At 53.6% G+C, this 18,500-nt stretch overlaps 1 protein-coding gene across 6 annotated transcripts in view; it reads left to right on the top strand.

The window, feature by feature from the left end:
- The first annotated feature begins 2,108 nt into the window (after positions 1-2,108).
- DOP1B (DOP1 leucine zipper like protein B) overlaps positions 2,109-18,500 on the top strand; it is a 65,633-nt gene continuing 49,241 nt past the window's right edge. For 4 of the 6 annotated variants that reach the window (XR_011470347.1, XM_070407220.1, XM_070407217.1 and 1 more), the window contains exons 1-5: positions 2,109-2,211; positions 4,033-4,215; positions 6,431-6,595; positions 17,315-17,496; positions 17,803-17,973. Coding sequence is in view for 5 of the 6 variants with exons in the window: in XM_070407220.1 (XP_070263321.1) it covers positions 6,458-6,595; positions 17,315-17,496; positions 17,803-17,973 (491 nt within the window). In the remaining variant the exon portion in view is untranslated. Of the gene's footprint in view, positions 2,212-4,032; positions 4,216-6,032; positions 6,153-6,430; positions 6,596-17,314; positions 17,497-17,802; positions 17,974-18,500 lie in introns of those variants that run through there. The other 2 variants (XM_070407218.1, XM_070407219.1) reach the window with 2 other exon arrangements.

The raw sequence follows: 18,500 nt of genomic DNA, 5'->3' as shown, positions 1-18,500 counted from the left end.
ATAGCAACCATTTCTGGGCTGGGCAGGGCGCCTCATTTTGTGCCATGGGGTCTTGTCAGCGTTGGCTGTGATTTGGTGGGGTGTTGCTCTGGGGTGGTGGCGGGGCCTGTGTCCCACTTGGGGGAACCAAGTATTGGTTTGTCAGCGCCAGGTCCATGGTGCCATTTATTTTTAAATGGCCAGTGTGCGTCTTGGCAGCACCTGTGTTGAGCATCTGCCCCCTGGTGGTCAGTGCATGTCATAGCTACCAGTCGGACAGATGGTCACTTAGCCTTTTATGTATATAGACTAGAGGCCCGGTGCATGAAATTTGTGCACAGGTAGGATCCCTAGACCTGGCTGGTGATCAGGGCCAATTGGGGCTTTCCTTTGTTCTGTGCCGTCCTCTGGTGGTCAGCACACGTCATAGTGAGCAGTTGAACTCCCAGTCGGTGGAACTCCTGAGGGGACAATTTGCATATTAGCCTTTTATTACATAGGAGGATTCTTGGTGATTTGAGAGAGTGATAGATCCCCTTGGGAATCTGAGACAAACTATATACTCTTTCTCCAGAAACATACATCTATTCAAAAGGTTCTGTACAATTTTTTTTAAAAATATATTTTATTGATTTTTTACAGAGAGGAAGGGAGAGAGATAGAGAGCCAGAAACATCGATGAGAGAGAAACATCGATCAGCTGCCTCCTGCACATCTCCTACTGGGGATGTGCCCACAACCCAGGTACATGCCCTTGACCGGAATTGAACCTGGGACCTTTCAGTCCGCAGGACGACGCTCTATCCACTGAGCCAAACCGGTTTCGGCAGGTTCTGTACAATTTATAGTGTCCATGGTCCTCCCAGTCCCACCCCCATCCCCACCACCCAAAAAACAACACTTTCATGATTGCCTTGCCTTCAGGAGCCCTGGACTAGATCTGAAAATTCCCAAGGGATCTTAAGGGGTTAAATGGGTAGAGGCCTCTACAAAATTACCACCTCCGTCAACAGGTGGCACTGCTTGGGTTGGCTGGCACTGCTTCCCAGCTGGTGCAACGGGTGCTCAGGAGAACCACATCCTTCACGGTGCCTCTCGCCCTGCAGCTGTCAGGCCAGGCTGGGCGGGTCTGAACCGGCCAGGTCCGAAGGCTCGTGAGAATGACAGGAAGGGGTTACAGTTTATCTGTAAATATTAATGCTCTTTAGAGTTGACGAGAAGCCCCATTTCTCAGCCAGAGTGCACGGAAGGAAGCTCATCTCATGAATTAATTTCTCCACTTCGCTGATGCCAAGGGTGGAAAGGTGCGGCGTGTGGGGAGGAGGCACCATAACCAGAGTGCCCGAGCCTCCTGCGGCCCACCTCCTCCCGAGGGCTTGGGTGACGGGAAGGATGGGGTGAGCCATGGGTCCCAGCTTTCTAAATCCCACGGTTCTCCGATCTGCAACTCCAAACCCCTCCTCAGGCCGGCTGATCCAGTGACCGACGTCCCCTTTTGCTGGGTGGGTCAGGGGAACTCCGGGTGAGAGGCGGAGCCACCCTGCCCACTTGGGTGAGGTCTTAGGGGACAGTCTCACAGCGAGGGCGCGAGCTAGTGGCCCCCGGTGATGTACGCCCAGAGCCCGCGGGGAAGCTGCGCGCAGGTCCCGCCCACTCACCTGAGAACCCGCTCCCAGCCCCTCCTCCAGGCGAGGTGCCGCCTCCTGATCCGTCCCCAGGTCAAGGGCCCGCCTCCCGGCCCCGCCCCAAGCGTCCAGGATACGCCCACGGTCCTGCCCCACGGACAGGGCCCGCCCTAGTCCCCGCCTCTGCGCGCCGAGGGCCCGCCCACCTGTCCCGCTCTAGAGCCAGCCCTTGGCCCCGCCCCCTAGAGCCAGCCATTGGCCCCACCCCACGCACAGCGGACCGCCCATGGACCCGCCCCCGCGCGCCGAGAGTCCGCCTACTCGTCCCGTCCCATAAAGCGAGCCCTTGGCCCCGCCCCCTAGAGCCCTTGGCCCCGCCCCACGCACAGAGGACCGCCTCCTGCTCCGCCCCCGCGCGCCGAGGTTCCGCCTCCGGGCCCGGCTCCTCTCCCTGGATCCGCAGCTGCACTGGCTCGGGCGCGGCGCTTCCTCCGCGGTCCGGACTCCGGGCTGCGCCGCCGGTGCCGCCCGCTCTTCCTGCCCCGGCCCGGCCGGCCCCTCCGTGCCGTCTGTGGGCGCGTCCCCGACAAAGGCCGCTGCCGTTGTGGTAAGTCGGGCCTGCGCCCTCGGCCGCCCTGTGGGATTAGGGAAGCCCGGCGTCTCCCGCGGCCCCGCGAGCGGCGAGGCGGCGCGGGCGTCCATCCCCGGCGCGCAGGGTCCAGGCTGCGCCGAGGGGGCGGCTCTGCAGTGGAGATGGTCCCCAGGGCGCGACCCGGGCCCGCGCTGCTGCAGTGCGGGGGCGGCTCCCACGAGGCTACGCGTGAGCTCCGGCGCGCGACCCCCGAGGGGCAGCCCGGGAGGCTGGGCAGCGCCCCTCCCTAGGCCCGCAGCTCCCGCGGTGCCGGAAGTGCGGCCACGCCCTGGTCGGGCCGGCGCGGCCTCGGGTTGGCAGGTGGAGGTCAGGGGGTCACGGCCATCAGCCCCACCCCGGCCTGCTGGCGGCGGCGCAGCGGTACCTTTGCTTGCGGTGCGGTCCTGTCCGGGAGGAAGCTCCAGGGACCGAGACCTTTACGGAGCGAGGGCTTCCCTGTGGAGGGAGGACCGAGGCCCCCGGCTGTCCGCAGAGGAGGGTCCGAGCCGCAGCGCGCTCCGCCCGCCTGGCCCCTGCGCCTGGCAGGGTTGCCGCGCTCGCTGGCGTGCGGGCCCCTTCCCGCTCGCGGTGCAGCTGCTCATGGAGGCTGTGCCCGCGGGCCTTCCCCGAACCCGGGGCAGCTGCCGCACACGCAGGAAAACCTTCGTGGGATGGTTTTGGTAAGGAGATGGAGGCCTCCCTCCCCCATCCCCGCCTGCTCCCACGAGTGTCTTAAAGCTTTCCACAATTTCATTACCACTCTGACATTTAAAAAAAAAAAGTGCCCTAGAGTTGCCTAACCAATGAACCCATCGCCCATGGGTGTTTTGCGCTATAGACGGAGGGTCGATATCTGTTGATAAGTGTTCTTGCTCTTGGGAGCGTGGCTGTCCTTTTTCAGTTTTCATCTAACTCGGAAATGTGCCTTCCTGTAAACATCTTTACAGTGAACTTCTTTTGGATCGGGCAGTAGATTTGTCACTTGAATTTGTTTTTTGTTTTTTTAAAACGTCTTTATTGATTTTTAGCGAGGAAGGGAGAGGGACAGACAGAAACATGGATGAGGGAGAAACAGCAATTGGCTGCCTCTCACACTTGCCCTACTCGGGATGTTCCCCGACCCAAAATGGAACCAGTGACCTTTTGGTTTATTCAATGCTCAACCACCAGCTACACCAGCTGGGCGAATTTGTTTTTGTGTTTTTTTTTTTTTTAAATAAATTAAGCATGTGTAAGGTGAGAGATTCTCTGCTGACATTTTAGATTTTCAGGCAGATACATCTGGTGAGATACACTTGTGTAAGTGACAAGCCTTTTGTTTATTTGTTAGTGGGCTGTAGAACTCTTATCAGTTTTATGAGCTGGCGAGTCTTGCACAGAAAAGTTATTCAGGATAGATTGCAAGATCATTATCAAAAGGGCTACTTTAAGGGCTGAACTCTTCCTTTTACCTGTAGCATAACGAAGTGAAGGCTCGGCTCTGTGGCTTTGAGCTGGCCTGAGCTGGGATCCTGATGCTGCCAGTTGCTTGCCCGGTGACCGGGGCCGTTTTCTGGAGGACTTGATTCCCAGCATCCTCGTCTGGAGGCCCATGGTACCCAGGTCCCAGGACTCTTGTGTGTTACATGAGAGAAATGCATGCATAAATGATGGATTTACCAAGCCCACCCAGAAGACTTCCTTAATGCATAATATTGAATGCCCCAGATTTTGAAATAAAGGAGCTTGCTTGAATGACTATTTCCAAACTTCTCACCTGTGCTGTTAGTTACGCTGACTAGTTCTTTCTTCATATAGCCAACCATAACATTGAACTGCTCCAGTTACCTGCCCTTACCTGGCCCACACCCTCCTTGCCCTGAGCACACACCTGATCGCTGACAAGGCTCTCTTCCTGCTAACTAACCGCCCATTCCTGTGGACTTCAAGGACCCCTGTGCGGGTCAGTCTTAGGATAAGCAGAGTGCCTTGAAGAGAGAGGTAGGTGGAGCCTTATAGGCCACGCGGTGAGTGGGGAGGAGTTCGGATTTATTGTAAGTTTAATGGGAAGAGTTTAAATGTGATGGGGACACGTTTTAATTCACATGAAGAGGATTCTTGGAGCCCTGTGTGAAAGTGCATTGGAGGGGGCCAGAGTGAAGGGGAAGCATTCAGAGGCCTCTGCAGGCTTGCAAGAGAGAGGTGTGTGCACAGAGGTGCAATAGAAAGAGAGCGAGTCCACAGGTGTTTGGGGAGAAGAGCCAACTGGACGGGCGTTGAGTGTGGCAGGTGAAGAGAAGGAAGAGTCGGGAATGATGTCAAAGGTTCCGTGGATGGGGAGCCACTTTCTGAGGAAGGAGCATGCTGAGCAGATAGAATCAAGTTTTTAGAAAACAGCCTTATTGAGGTATAGCATAACATTCATTCGAGTATTCAATTCAGGGATTTTTAGTAAATTTGCAAAGTTGTGCAGCCATCGTCATAATCCAATTTTAGCACATTTCCACTTCCCTAAAAAGATCCCTGGTGCCTATTTGCAGTTACTCCCTGTTCCTTCTCCCCACCCTCGGCAACCACCAATCTACTTGCCGACTGTATAGATTCAGCTATTCTGGGCATTTAACACAAATGGAATCGTATGTGGCCTTTTGTGACCGGCTTCTTCCCCTAAGCGAGTATTTCCCAAGTTCATCCTTCCTGCAGCCCGTGCCAGTACTTTGTTCCTTCTCATTGCCCATTCGGAGATATGGCCCTTCACCGGGGCCAGTAAATGAAGGCGGCGAGGCCACATTTTGCTGAGGGACGCTTGAGCGTCTGGTTTGGGATGCACTAAGTTGGAGACACCTGTGCTACTTCCAGGTGGAGGGGTCCAGTGGACATTTACATGAATCAGGACATCTGAGGGGAGGTTTGGGCAGGTGTTATAAATCCAGGGGTCATTGGCATGAAGATCATATTCGTAAGTTATAGGAATGGAGAGATCACTGAAGATAAAGAGAGAAAGAAAGAGGACCCAAGGCTTGGTGCCAGGAATGCCAACCTTTCCATATCTTGTTGAGTACTTCCCAGAGTTCTAATTTGTTTGAATAGACTGATGGGTTGACTTTCAGATATTTTTAATAGGAAATATTTTTATTTCAAAATGTACATATTGAAGGCAGCCTGGAACCTTACAGGATTCTGGATGTGTAAGCCTACAGAACAGACAAATACACAGAGCTGCCCCGGCCCTGGGTTTGGACCTGGCGGGGGACACGGGAGGGAGGGTGTCCTTTCGTACCTATGAGCCCCTGAAGTCGTAAACAGAACACTTCATAGATCAGCAGTACATGCTATCAGATTTTTAAATGGGTAAGAACAGAACGACATAAGCACGTATGTGTATTGTATACTTTACATCGTATAAGTGAGGGGTGCTTATACAAAGTCAGGTCAGTGCAGCATTCCGTTCTTCGTTTCCCTTCGTCACATTGGGGATAAAAATAAAGGGAAGTGGTTGCTGTTGGAGTTGGGAATAGATCGGCTACATCTTGGGCTTTGTAATAGCTGCAGGGGTTCATATATAATGAATGTCTCTAACCACAGGAATATTCAAGGGCAAGAAGAATAAAATGAGGGTTGCTTGGGCCCTGGTGTAATCACCCTACATCCAGACTCTACACTCTGGCCTAAAGCTGTCAGGGCAGCACCTGGTGGGTGATTGGAGCTTAGTAACTGGACAGGCTGTCAGACACTACGCTCTTACATCTCATGTTTTTTTAACATTTTTCCCCCACCAGATTTTCTTCAAGAATATTTCCAATTTTCTGTCCTAGTCTAGTTGTAGAGGGTTGGACTGCCAAAAAGCTTGTTTCCTCGGGTTTTATAAATGCCCTGCAATCGGAGGGGCCATCTGCATTCACAGTTATCCATCGGGAACAATATGTATCATCCGATTTGTAAGTTTCCCTCCTAGAATTATTTTGTCAATGAAGTAAAACTCTGGCATTTTGCTTCTGCCTGCTCCGTCCCTTTGTCCCGCTCAGAATCCAGGAGGCCGGAACTGTTTATCTTTTATCTACCATAGTGCCTGGCCCTGAAGCCTTGCTAAATATTTGAATTGGATCACCTACCCCGGGAGTTGGTGGACGGACACCTGTCCTCAGTAGCTCTGGGCTAGGTATGATGTGTATCCTTGAATAGCTGCCTCATTTGTTTATTTTTGATTCTCTTTTAGATACTTTCTCTGCTGTGAGAATGTAAGATGGATCCAGAAGAGCAGGAACTATTACATGACTACCGATACAAAAATTACTCTTCAGGGATTGAAAAGGCTTTAAGAAATTTTGAGTCCTCCAGTGAATGGGCGGATCTCATCTCTTCACTGGGCAAGCTCAACAAGGTATGTGGGCGGAGTGCGTTTGGATTGCGTGGAGGCGGGACACTGCTGTCCTTTTACTTTTCTAAGGGACTGTCTTACTCTTACACCACTGTTAACCAGTCAGTGCACATCCCTCCTTCCAGCTTTTTCCCTGAGCATAGCATTAGTGTGGACATTAGTAGAATAGCCAGTCTTTTCTCAACAATGAAATTGCCCAATCAATTCCTCAAAGATGGATTGTTCTCTTTGTACTGCTTAGGATTGATATGGCTTTTTCTTCTTAGGTTTACTTTTAAATAAATATTTTTCTTGATTTCATAGAGGAAGGGAGAGGGCAAGAGATAGGAACATCAATGATGACAGAGAATGGCTGCCTCGTGCATACCCCCCATTGGGGACCAAGCCCAAACTTGGGCATGTGCCCTGACTGGGAATCGAACCGTGACCTCCTGGTTCATAGGTCAACACTCAACCACTGAGCCACACCAGTCAGGCTTTGGTTTACTCTTGACCATTTTTCTGCTGATTGATAACCCCTGGAAGAGTAAAGGATGAAATAAATAATGAAATCTACCCGGAAATTGTGTGTGTGTTTGGATGAGGAGAAGAGGTCAGGCCTAGGAAGACCCAAACTGGTCACGTGCGGGCTTGACCTTGTGTGCTGTGATGGGACCGTTGTATTTTCCCATGCTGCTCAGGAGGATGGCACAGTAATGGCCAAGCGCTCAGAGGACCGTGTGACCGTAGGTGGAGGCTATCTGGGCTCCGTGGCTGTGGGGCCGGAACTCCTGGCTGGGATACCTGCCTTTTGAGCCCAGTGCTATGTGGGAGTTGGGGGTGCCCCTCCCTACTCTGCAGCTCTCCAGTCCCCAGGTCGCAGACACTGGGGACTCTGACAAACCTCACTCAAGAGAAAGGATTTCTCCATCTACCTCTTCAAGGTATAGGGCAGGGTGAGGGATGCCAGCAGGCTGACCCTGGTGCAGTGCCTGGCAGCAGTCCACTCGGCTACCAGAAAGCAGCTCCCCCCACTCCCCCAGGCTGTCGGGCACGCGCAGATAGGCAGTGATCACAGGTTGTGCCCAGAAGCTGTGTGTGTCCTGCAAAGTATATTTACAACCTGTGGCCGTCACGGCTGGGCGCTGGCTGGGTGCACAGATGTCAGAAAAGAGCAAGTAAGAGCCTGGGAGTCGGGTTGAGAGCTCTGGCTCAGGAATTCCCAGGCTGACACCACACTCGCTGTCGTGCCTGGAGGTGGCTTCCTCTGTCGGGAAGGGAGAGGCACTGGGGTAGGATTTAGGTGTATGCAGGTTCTTCCAGATGTTTCGACGTTTTAGTTCTCGACTCTCCTGCAATCTAAAGATAGCATACTTATTTTTGGAGGGTGTGTGTTCATTATTTTTATGTTGAGGTAAAATTCACCTAACATAAAATTTACCATTAACCATTTTAGACTGTATTGTTAAAGGGATTTCAGTACATTCACGATGTGGTGAATCACCACTGTCTAGTTCCAGAACATTTCCACCATCCCCAGCTGAAATCCTTCCCAGCCCTGCCCCGACCCCACCCCACTGAGATGCTTTCTGTGTCTATGGACACAGACGGAATGAGACAATAGGTGGCCTTTTGTGTCTGGCTTCTTGCAGTTAGCATGTGTTCAGGGTTCATCCAAGTTGTGAGATGTATCAGTATTGTATTCCTTTTCATGACCAAATAATATTCCATGGTAAGGATAGACCACATTTTGTGTATCCATTCATCCGTTGGTGACCTTTAGGTTCCCACCTTGGGGCTATTTTGCTGCGATGAACATTTGTGTACAAATTTTGTTTGAGCACCTGTCCTCCCTTCTTTAGGGCATATACCTAGGAGTGGAATTTAAATGCAGGTTATCAAGTACAGTTACAACCTTTCTTTTTTTAAAAATATATTTTATTGATTTTTTACAGAGAGGAAAGGAGAGGGATAGTTAGAAACATTGATGAAAGAGAAACATTGATCAGCTGCCTCCTGCACACCCCCTACTGGGGATGTGCCCGCAACCAAGGTACATGCCCTTGACCGGAATTGAACCTGGGACCCTTCAGTCCACAGGCCGATGCTCTATCCACTGAGCCAAACCGGTTAGGGCTGTTACAACCTTTCTTTAAGGAGCTTTTCAAGCATTGGCCATTCATTCATTCATTCAATAGGTATTTGAGCACCTACAACATGCCAGTACTGTTCTAGGTATCAGGGTGCAGCAGAGAACAAAGGGGAAGCTGGGCGATAAACAAAATACCTGGGATCTTAGCTGGATGAGTATTGTGGGAATGGTAAGGAGGGAGGAGACAGTAAGTGTTGGGGGGATGGCACAATATTAAATGGGTTCATCGAGGAAGGCCTTGCCGAGAAGGTGCCATTTGACCAAGTTCCGAGGCTGTGCCATGTCTGAGGCCAGTGAGGCTACGGAGCAAGCGAGGAATGGGGAGAGCATAGGAGATGAGGCCACAGTGGCAAGGGGTCGGGAGGGCTCCTGGTCTTGTAGGTCCTTTAAAGCGAGCCTGACAGTGGCCACCGAGTCCTCAGGGAGCCCTGGGAGCTGAGCAGAGGGCATGGCCTGGCTTCCCGCCTGGTTTGCTGGAACCACTTCCAGCTGCTCTCTGGGGCAGGAAACAGGATGGGTCAGGAGACGGGAGGGGTCGGAGAGGCAGAGATAGGGACACTGCAGAGCTGTTCCCGTAAGGAGGTGGTGCTGAGGGGCAGGTGTGGATTCCAAACAGACTTCGTGGGAATAGCTAACAGGACTCCTTGTGGATAAGATGTGGGGTGTAAGAAAAAGAGGAGCCAAGCACGACTCCCAGGCTTTCTCCCGGGTCTTCAGCTTGAGGAGACGCAAAGATGTGAGGCAAGAATGGGGCGGGGAGAGCGGAGGAGCTGGCTCCGTGGGTGGGCAGGGAGACGGGGTCGCTTTGGGATGGGTTAGTGTCATCAGGTAGATGTGTGTAGGCATTTGGATATGAGTCGTATTGGATAAAAGTTTAGAAATACCAGTTTTTGTCCTGGTTGGTACCCAGTTCTCTAATCCCACTACTGTGTCCTCTTTGCTGGAGCTTCCTGTCCTGCTGCTGTGATTAGGCAGTGAGTGGGAACAGCCCCCGTGAAAAATTTACAAGGTATCGGTGGGACGAGGGTGACACTGTCCCTACCTCAGCCCTGCCTGTGACAGGCGACACTCCTAGAGAGCGTACTGTGTGCTGAGGACCTGCCATGCGTCACTGTGTAATCCTCACAGCCTGTCTTGACATTGGTCTCAGTCTAAGCAACTTGTGAAGGTCATGGGCAGCAAGTGGCAGAGGGAGGACTCAGACCCTGGCTGCCTGGCTGCAGAGCCCAGCGCCTGAGCTTCTTTCATGCCTGTGCCTGCGAGGCTCACAGAAGGAACAGGGTTCACCTCTTTGTGTGAGGGGCACTGTCTCCATCATCCCAGCGAGGTGGCTGCAATTATTAGCCCTGTTTTACTGGTGAAAATTCACGTGCCCAATGTCATGTGGCTGTGATTTTTATGGGTTGAATTATATCCTCAAAAAAAAAAAAATCTGAGGTCCTAACGCCCAGCACCTCAGAAGGTGGCCTCATTTGGAGATGGGGCCTTTACAGAGGACATCGAGTGAAAATGAAGTCATTTAGGGTGGATCCTGATCCAGTGTGATTGGTGTCCTTGTAAAAAGGGGAAATCTGGACTCAGACATGCATGTGGGGAAGGCACCATGTGAGGATGAGGGCAGAGGCTGGGTGATGCAACGATGAGCCAAGGAACCAGAGATTGTCAGCTGACTCCAGAGTGAGAGAGGCCCCTGGAGCAGGGCCTCCCGCAGCCTCGGGAGGAGCCAGCCCTGCCCACCCCGGGACCTTGGACTTCGGCCCTGCAGGCTGTGAGGGCACATTTCTGTTGCTGTGCGTGCTGTGTGGTGCTTTGTTACAGCAGGCCTGGCAAACTGATACAGGAACAGGACTGAGGCATGAACACCTGGGTGCTGGGGACACAGCAGTCAACCGGGGTTCCTACTGTCAGGGTGCAGGGCGGTGGTGGCAGGAGGCGGACAGCAAACAGAAATGTGCTCAGTGCTAAGAGGAAAGAAAACCAGGAAGGGCGGAGGATGGGTGCCAGGTTAGACAGAGATGGCTGATAACGTGACATTTGAGGTTTGAGCAGAGGCCTGGATGCAGTGAGGGAGCTGCTGGGGAGGCCATCTGGGGCCTGGGCCTGGGTCCAAGGTGCAGTGGGGGAGGGCGTGGCTGGCTGAGAGGTGGCAGGAGTGGAGGGAGGAGGTACCGGGGCCGGTCTCGGGTTTTGTTCTGGGAGGGCAGGAAGCCATGGAGCTTCCAGGAAGGTTTGGAGCAAGGTGATTGCTGCCTCACCTGGTAGGAGAACCCCTCAGGCTGATGCCTGGGGGTCAGCCCGAGCCTGGGAGTGTCCGGATGGCAGCGGGCAGTGTCAGCACCAGATCAGTTACTGGACAGGGGGTTTGAGAAGGCGCTGGAGGGAGCAAGCCTTAGTGATTGCCTCTGCATTCAAGGCCACCTGAAAAAATAAATAAAAGGGACACCTGAAAACTAAAAAGGACACTTGCTAGGAGTTGATGTGAATAAAGAATTTTCTTAAGGCTTTACTAGTAGTGATGGTTAGATTTCTTGGACTCCTGCATGAGCACAGAAATTCAGTGAGTAAATCAGTGATGAATAAGTAAGACATCTTTAAATGCAAATAGAAACAGTGCTGTAGTCTACAAGGGTCAGGTCAAGAGGCTGATGAAGACACTGAAGCTCAGACTTGCTTGAGGCCTCCCAGCTCCATGGGCAGTATTTCAGCTGAGCCAGGGCCGCTGGGAGGCCCACATGGGGGTCAGGGGTGAGGGTGTGGATGTCAGGGAGTGCTGAGCAGCTGAGAAATGAGTGAAATGTAAGTCTGGGGACATGGAAAGCGTGCCACCAGCCGTCTGTTTCTTCATAGGAAGGCGGGGAACATGGGTGACCGTGGTGAGGGTGAGTGGCTTTTATAGTCTGCCTGCTGTAGTAAATTCCGGAGGGACAGAATAAAGAGCAGAATTGGAACCCGTGCTGTAGGTGGTCTGTGAGACAGCGTGTCGCTTCCCCGGTCATCTTAACCAGGAGGTTGGGGGGCCATGGCGCTCCTGTCGTGTGTGTATGTGTGTGCGAGTGTTCAGTGTTAACCCTGACACGCTCGGCAAGTGCAGACAGAATGACACTCCCACAACCTGCCGATGGTAGGTGACGGCACTCTTTCTGTGTGCGAAGCCGGGTGGTCAGGTCGCTGTGACGGGCTGCACAGCTGATGAGAGGTGGGCCCCGTGTCCCGCATCATGTCCCCCATCATGTCCCTGGTATTGCCTTTCTGGGTTTTTCCTCCGAGTGAGACCAGCAGAGCGCCCCTTCCACAGCCGAGCCAGCAGCTGAACTGCTCCAAGTGAGTGTGCGCTGCCAGGCCCGGAGCTCCAGCAGGTGGTACATCCAGATGCTTAGTACCAGCTGCACGTCCACCACCACTGTGCCCGCCTCTGCGGCCTGGCCTGGTATTTGTCCAGAAAGTGCAAGTCAATATTCACTGCGACAAGGTAAAGTGGATTCAGAAGAGTTTTTAAAAGGAAACGGTGTATTCTGATGCAGCTGTCTGAGCTGCTGCTGGGGCTTTCGTGCCCCTGGGATCTGGGGGTGGCTGTCGGAACCTGCTGAGTTGATGAACGGGGGCCCTGCTGCAGTGCAGTGACGGTGACGGTGACGCTTCTGAGGAGGAAGCTCCTCGTTTACAGAGGAGTTGAACACTGTCAGTCCCCCAGTTAAACAAGAGCTGACCTCACTGGCTGCCTATGAGTCCCCGCCCGTGTTGTGCCTTTTTCTCCAGCTGTCACTCCCCACTTCACCCAGCCTGGCAAGGTGGCCAGGACACACTCAGCGCCGGTGTTTGGCCTCCTTTCATGTGGGAGGCCCTGGCCAGTCCTGTTCTGTTGCCCTTCTTTCTGGAAGCGTGAGCACTGCTGGTGGCCTGTGGCAAATGCTTAATGAGCGTTCCAGCCGCTGCCACCTGGCCCGTCTTACTCACGTACTGCGTTGTTTTCGCGGCAGGAAACGAGCATCCTTATAAAGCTGGCCGACTTCCAGAAGGAAGCCAGGCGGTGTTTTGCCATTTGCTTGATGGAGATGCTTTTAACTGGCGACGAGCACCTGGCGCTCTGAGTCAGCCTCACTCGGTGCTTGGCTCTCAATGGGGAAAGGGAACATTTGCCATTTCATTTCACAGGCTAACACAGTTTAGAATCACACACAGTCCCCCGCCCATGTTGTGAAACTACCTTTAACATTTTAAAAATTGTGATAAAATACACATACAGTTTATCATCTTAACCATTTTAGGTAAAATATGCACAACGTAAAACTTACTGAATCAGCTTTTGAATCATTTTAAGTGAATTGAATTACTTTTTGAGCCCATGGTCTACCCTTTGGGGTTTTTATGGTGTTTCTCCCACGACCGTTCTGGACCGGCTACGAGTCCCAGAGAGGGTCAGACTGTGTCACAGTAAATCAACATGACAGACGCTATCTGGGTGGAGCCAGTAAGACACTTCCTGGTCTCTGTTAATGAAGCTCGGGTGTGGGTCAAGCCTATTTTTTCAAACTTTTATTTTGTGTTTTATTATTTTGTTTTGCTGAGCCCGTGAATCAGGTGAGGTTAAAAATATTGCAATTATGCCTTAACGATAGCTCAAGTAATACTTTTAAACTAGTATAGTCCATGAGCGAAAGAAACAAGGAAGTTTAATTTCCTGTTTGATTATAGTTTCTCCTTTCTGTTTAGATGTTTAAAAAGTGATTTTGGAAACATGACCCTTTTTTCCTTCCCAATTAATTTGTTTTCCTGAGATATTTATTCTATAGTTGTAGAAGAACATGTCTCAAAAAATGTTTTTAATATGCATCATTTTTCAGTGACCAGTCACTGGGTTTTTGGTTTCCTGAAAAACACAACCCAAACAATGGAACTTCCCCCAACAATGGAACCATGCTCTACGCCAGAGGTCCTCAAACTTTTTAAACAGGGGGCCAGTTCACTGTCCCGCAGACATTCCACACATGCGCACTGTGGGCCTGGCACGAGTCGGCTGCTAAGCAGGACAGGCAGTGGCAGCAAAAACACCCGGCGGGCTAGATAAATGTTTTCGGCGGGCCGCATGTGGCCCATGGGCCGCAGTTTGAGGACCCCTGCTCTATGCCTTTCTCCCTGGAGAGGGTCCTCCCAGCAAAGTGAGGGGACAGAGCCTGGAAGGAGAAAGGCAGGGTCAGGGCTGCAACAGCTGGCAGGGGGAGAGGGAACCTCTGCAACAGCTGGAGGGGAGAGAGGGAACTGCTGCAACAGCTGGCAGGGGGAGAGGGAACCTCTACAGCAGCTGGAGGGGAGAGAGGGAACTGCTGCAACAGCTGGCAGGGGGAGAGGGAACCTCTACAACAGCTGGAGGGGAGAGAGGGAACTGCTGCAACAGCTGGCAGGGGGAGAGGGAACCTCTACAACAGCTGGAGGGGAGAGAGGGAACTGCTGCAACAGCTGGCGGGGGGAGAGGGAACCTCTACAACAGCTGGAGGGGAGAGAGGGAACTGCTGCAACAGCTGGAGGGGGGAGAGGGAACCTCTACAACAGCTGGAGGGGAGAGAGGGAACTGCTGCAACAGCTGGAGGGGGGAGAGGGAACCTCTGCAACAGCTGGAGGGGGAGAGAAGGAAAATTCAGTCGGAGCAGCTGGTTCTCCCTCACTGGCCCCGCCCCAAGCTGCACAGGGTTATCAGGAGAAAGCACCTTTCCTTAATGACACCCAGAGTTGGGTGTATTCTGCATCAAGCATGTTTTGGCGATGCTGCTTAGTGCTGCTCACACAGAACGTGTTTTCAGGGGGGCCGCAACCCTGTTTCCTCCGTGTGCTGTCACTGGGAGCAGGAACGCAGCCTGGGGAGTCCAGGGCCAGGAGCACTCCGAGTCTTCTGCACGGAGAGCATTTCCACCTGGAGATTCCGACTCCGGTCCTACGATGCGAAAATTTTTCATTCAATATGACTTCTAAAGCCTGTGCCGGAAGTGCCACGAGTGACCCCGCTCACCTCACTGGCCAGCGTGAGTCTAGCTGCCTCGTCTAGGCTCAGGAGGGCAGAGAAATGAGACCTAACGGTGGGCACAGCCCAAGGCAAACAGACACTTGGGTGTCTCCTTTGCACCTCAGGTGACCTTAGAACTCACAGAGCAAAGGTCAGATTTGGACCCTGGCTTGTGTGGCTCAGTTGGTTGGGAGTCATCCCATGAACCGAGAGGTTAGGGGTTCGATTCGCCATCAGGGCACGTGCCCAGTTTGCAGGCTCTATCCCCGGCCCTGGAAGGGGAGCATGTGGGAGGCAAAGGCAACAGCATGCGTTTCCATCACCTCCTCCCTCCATTGTTTGTTTTTGGGGATTCTTTGGATATAAGCACATGTAAATATTCTGTTGGCTTTACCTTTGTTTTAAGATATTAGACTCTGAAAAATAATGTTTCAAGGTAAATCTCTAGTTTATCTATTTTTTAAGGATTTGTTATTGATTTTTAGAGAGAGAGGAAAGAAGGGAGAGAGAGAGAGAAACATCGATGTGAGAATGGAACATAGATCCTGCAAGCCCCCTATCTGGGATTGAGCCTGAAACTGGCATATTCTCTAACCAGGAATTGAACTGGCAACCTTTCATTGCACAGGATGATGATCAACCAACTCAGCTACAATAGCTTATCTATTTATGTATATAAAAGGCTAACATGCTAAGTGTTTGTCCAACCGGTAGCTATGACACACACTGACCACTAGGGGGCAGACACTCAACGCAGGAGCTGCCAAGCTGCAGTGACTTGGCAGTGGTGGTTCTTGGGTGACGCACCCCAAAACTAGAGAGAAGGGAGCTTGATTCCTCGCGGGGCCGTGCAATTCTACCTTTGGCCGTGGGTTATGTTGCTGCTGGGGCACTGTCGGCCCCGAGTCTGGTTTACTGCACACTTGGATTTGTGTTTCACACCCTGTATGACAGCAACTTTGCAGAGTGCCCTCTCGCACTCTGGGACCCCTTGGGGGATGTCTGAGAGCTGGTTTCAGCCCGATACCCGCACGCCAGGCCAAGGGATCCCACCTGCCAGAGGAACCCCCTGCAGCTCACTCTGCAGACACCCTTTGAGCCACGGCATCACCCCAGGTGCAGCCGGCTGGGGAGAGACTGTGGGAGGTTGGCTCCAGGGCGTGTCCAGCCCATCTGGCCCAGTCTCGCCCCACCGGCCACCTTCTAATTTCCTTTCAGTGTGCACGAATCTGTGCACCAGGTGACTGGTTTTTAAAAAAAAAAATGTAGTTTTATTGAACTTGAGAGTTTAGACTATAGGCTTCTGATGAAAAATACCCTTTTCCTTCTCATCCCTTTACCTCCTGTGAAGCCTCAGTATTTATTTTAGAAGTGGGATCTTTTTGTTTGTTTATAAAACTGTTGTGTCCTAAGATGGTCCGGGGCCAGCGGCTCTGACTCACGGGCAGAGTGCAGTTGGCATTGCCCGAGTCTGCCACTTCCTCCAGGCAGCCTACTGTGCTTAGGCACAGAGGGCTGAAGACAGCAGAGAGGGAGACAGACCTGCTCCCTCTGAGTGGCCGGCCGCCTAAGTCAGACCATTAGGCAGGCAATTGCTGGAACAGCATTGTAAGTCGGTGGCAGGCGTGCACGTGGAACCCAGTGGAGGAGAAACTGAATGTGGGAGGGGACCATTCTGCCTCCACGAGGGGCGCCAAGCTGGTTTCGCGTGAGGAAATCAGCAGGGGGTGGGAAGGAAGGCCTTTCGGGCAGAGGGCCAGCGAGGGTCAGCTGAGGCCGCAGGGGCTGTGTTGTTAGGGTGTGAAGCTGAAGCGGCAGGAGGCGTGCTGTGGAGGCCTTCGAGTGGCTGGTTTAAGGAGTGTGGACTTCACCCTGTCGGCCTTCAGTAAATATTTGTGTGAGTATGTCCGCCATAGTGACAGACACGCAGTATTTTAAGCCTGAGTCACGAGGACCCACCCAGCCATGGTGCTTGGCGCCCGGATGGTCGGCGTTGACCGCTCACACCCCGTAAGCACACACCAGGCATACATTAGCACAGACAGGGCCTGGGTCCTGCTTGGGGACACGCAGCCCTGGAGCCAGCAGGGCCCTGTGTCCCAGCTGAGGACTGACTGGGGAAGGTGCCAGGAGACACAGCCGAGAGGGTCCCCACCCATCTCTTCCGGCACCACCTGGCTGTGGGGGGCAGTTCAGACCCCGCCTCTCCCCAGACAGAGGGCCAGGGGCATCCAGGGAGCAGTCTTCCCAGGGACGGAGGTGGCCTCGCCCCACGTGGAATGCGTGTGCCTGCTCTGTGTAGACGCGGCCTTCCCAGGGAAGCACACGCCTCACCGTGCACAGGTGCTCACGTGTGGCCTGACAGTGAGTCACTTGGAGGGAGACAGCTTTCCCTGGCTCTCGAGTCCGGAGCCTGCCTCGTCCCAGCATTGGGGGCGTCCCCGGCATTGTGTGCTGGAGTCTGGCTGGTGCCCCAGGCCCTCGTCCAGTCGCTCTGTTCTCCTGTTCTGTCTCGTCTCTCACAGCCACCTGGGCCTGCTGGTGTCTGCCATGGTCATCATCACCTTCTTCCTCGTGCGTTTCTCTTGTTTTCCAGGCTCTTCAGAGCAACCTGAAGTATTCCCTGTTGCCACGACGGCTCCTCATCAGCAAGAGACTGGCTCAGTGCCTGCACCCTGCCCTGCCCAGTGGGGTGCACCTGAAGGCCCTGGAAACCTATGAGATCATCTTTAAAATTGTGGGCACCAAATGGCTGGCCAAGGATTTGTTCCTGTACAGGTACGCCGGCTTCCCCAGGCCCCCTTATCCAGGTGACCCTGTTCCCTTCACAAGATCAGTGAGTGACAAACTGCAGAGCTCGGGGGTGTGCAGCGGTCACCAGGAGACGGCGGCTCACCTCCCGGAGCCCGTCCTCCAGGCGTCTCTCTAAGGGTGTGGGTGCGTGCTGGCCCGTGGCCCCCTCGGTGCTGGCAGTGCGTCCTGACATCTCAGGACAGACAGGGGTCTGCATCTCCAGCTTGGATGCCGGCGGGCCCATCTGGAACTCCTGAGGGGGTCTCACCCTCTCGCCTCTTCTCCCCCAAGCTGTGGGCTGTTCCCGCTCCTGGCGCACGCGGCCATGTCGGTGCGGCCCGTGCTGCTGGGCCTGTATGAGAAGTACTTCCTGCCACTGCAGAGGCTGCTCCTGCCCAGTCTCCAGGCCTTCGTCATCGGCCTGCTGCCCGGCCTGGAGGAGGGCTCGGAGATCTACGACAGGTGGGTCTCAGCGCACCGCGGCTCCGCCCGTCCAGGCTGTCGTGGGCCAAGCCGTTGGCGTCTTGTGGGAGAATCTGGGGGAAAGTGCAGAGATGCACGGAGCAGGGCCAGGTGTGGAAGTGGGGCCAACCGTGCACATATCTGGTCTGGTCTCTGCTTGACCAAGTACCGTGTTCTCCTGGGAACACCTCCTTTTATGGGTGGGGAGGAAGGAAAGGTTTCCGGCTCTCTCAGTCCGAGTGACAGTGATGGGGTTCTGACCCACGAATGGCAGATCCGAGTCCTTCCTGCACACTAGGCTGCTTGCCAATAAGAAAGCCAGGCCAGGTCTCCTTGCTGGGCAGGGCGTGAAAAGGTGATGCTTAGCAGGCTGGCTGGACGCTTTCAGCAGCACTTGGAGAAATTTGTGAAGCTGACACGGCAGGCGGTTCCATCCCTGCTTCGGCGGGAGAGAGCAGACACCCATCAGACTGCGGAGTGTGCACGGTGTCCTGCTTCTCTGGGGAACTGATGGGAGGCTTTCCCAC

This window comes from Myotis yumanensis, unplaced genomic scaffold, assembly GCF_028538775.1.
Source record: "Myotis yumanensis isolate MYYU_CA2020_CCGP unplaced genomic scaffold, mMyoYum1.0.hap1 SCAF_2, whole genome shotgun sequence".
Taxonomy (NCBI): domain Eukaryota; kingdom Metazoa; phylum Chordata; class Mammalia; order Chiroptera; family Vespertilionidae; genus Myotis; species Myotis yumanensis.
Note: the sequence above shows the minus strand (reverse complement) of the source record. Positions and strands in the feature narration are given on the sequence as shown.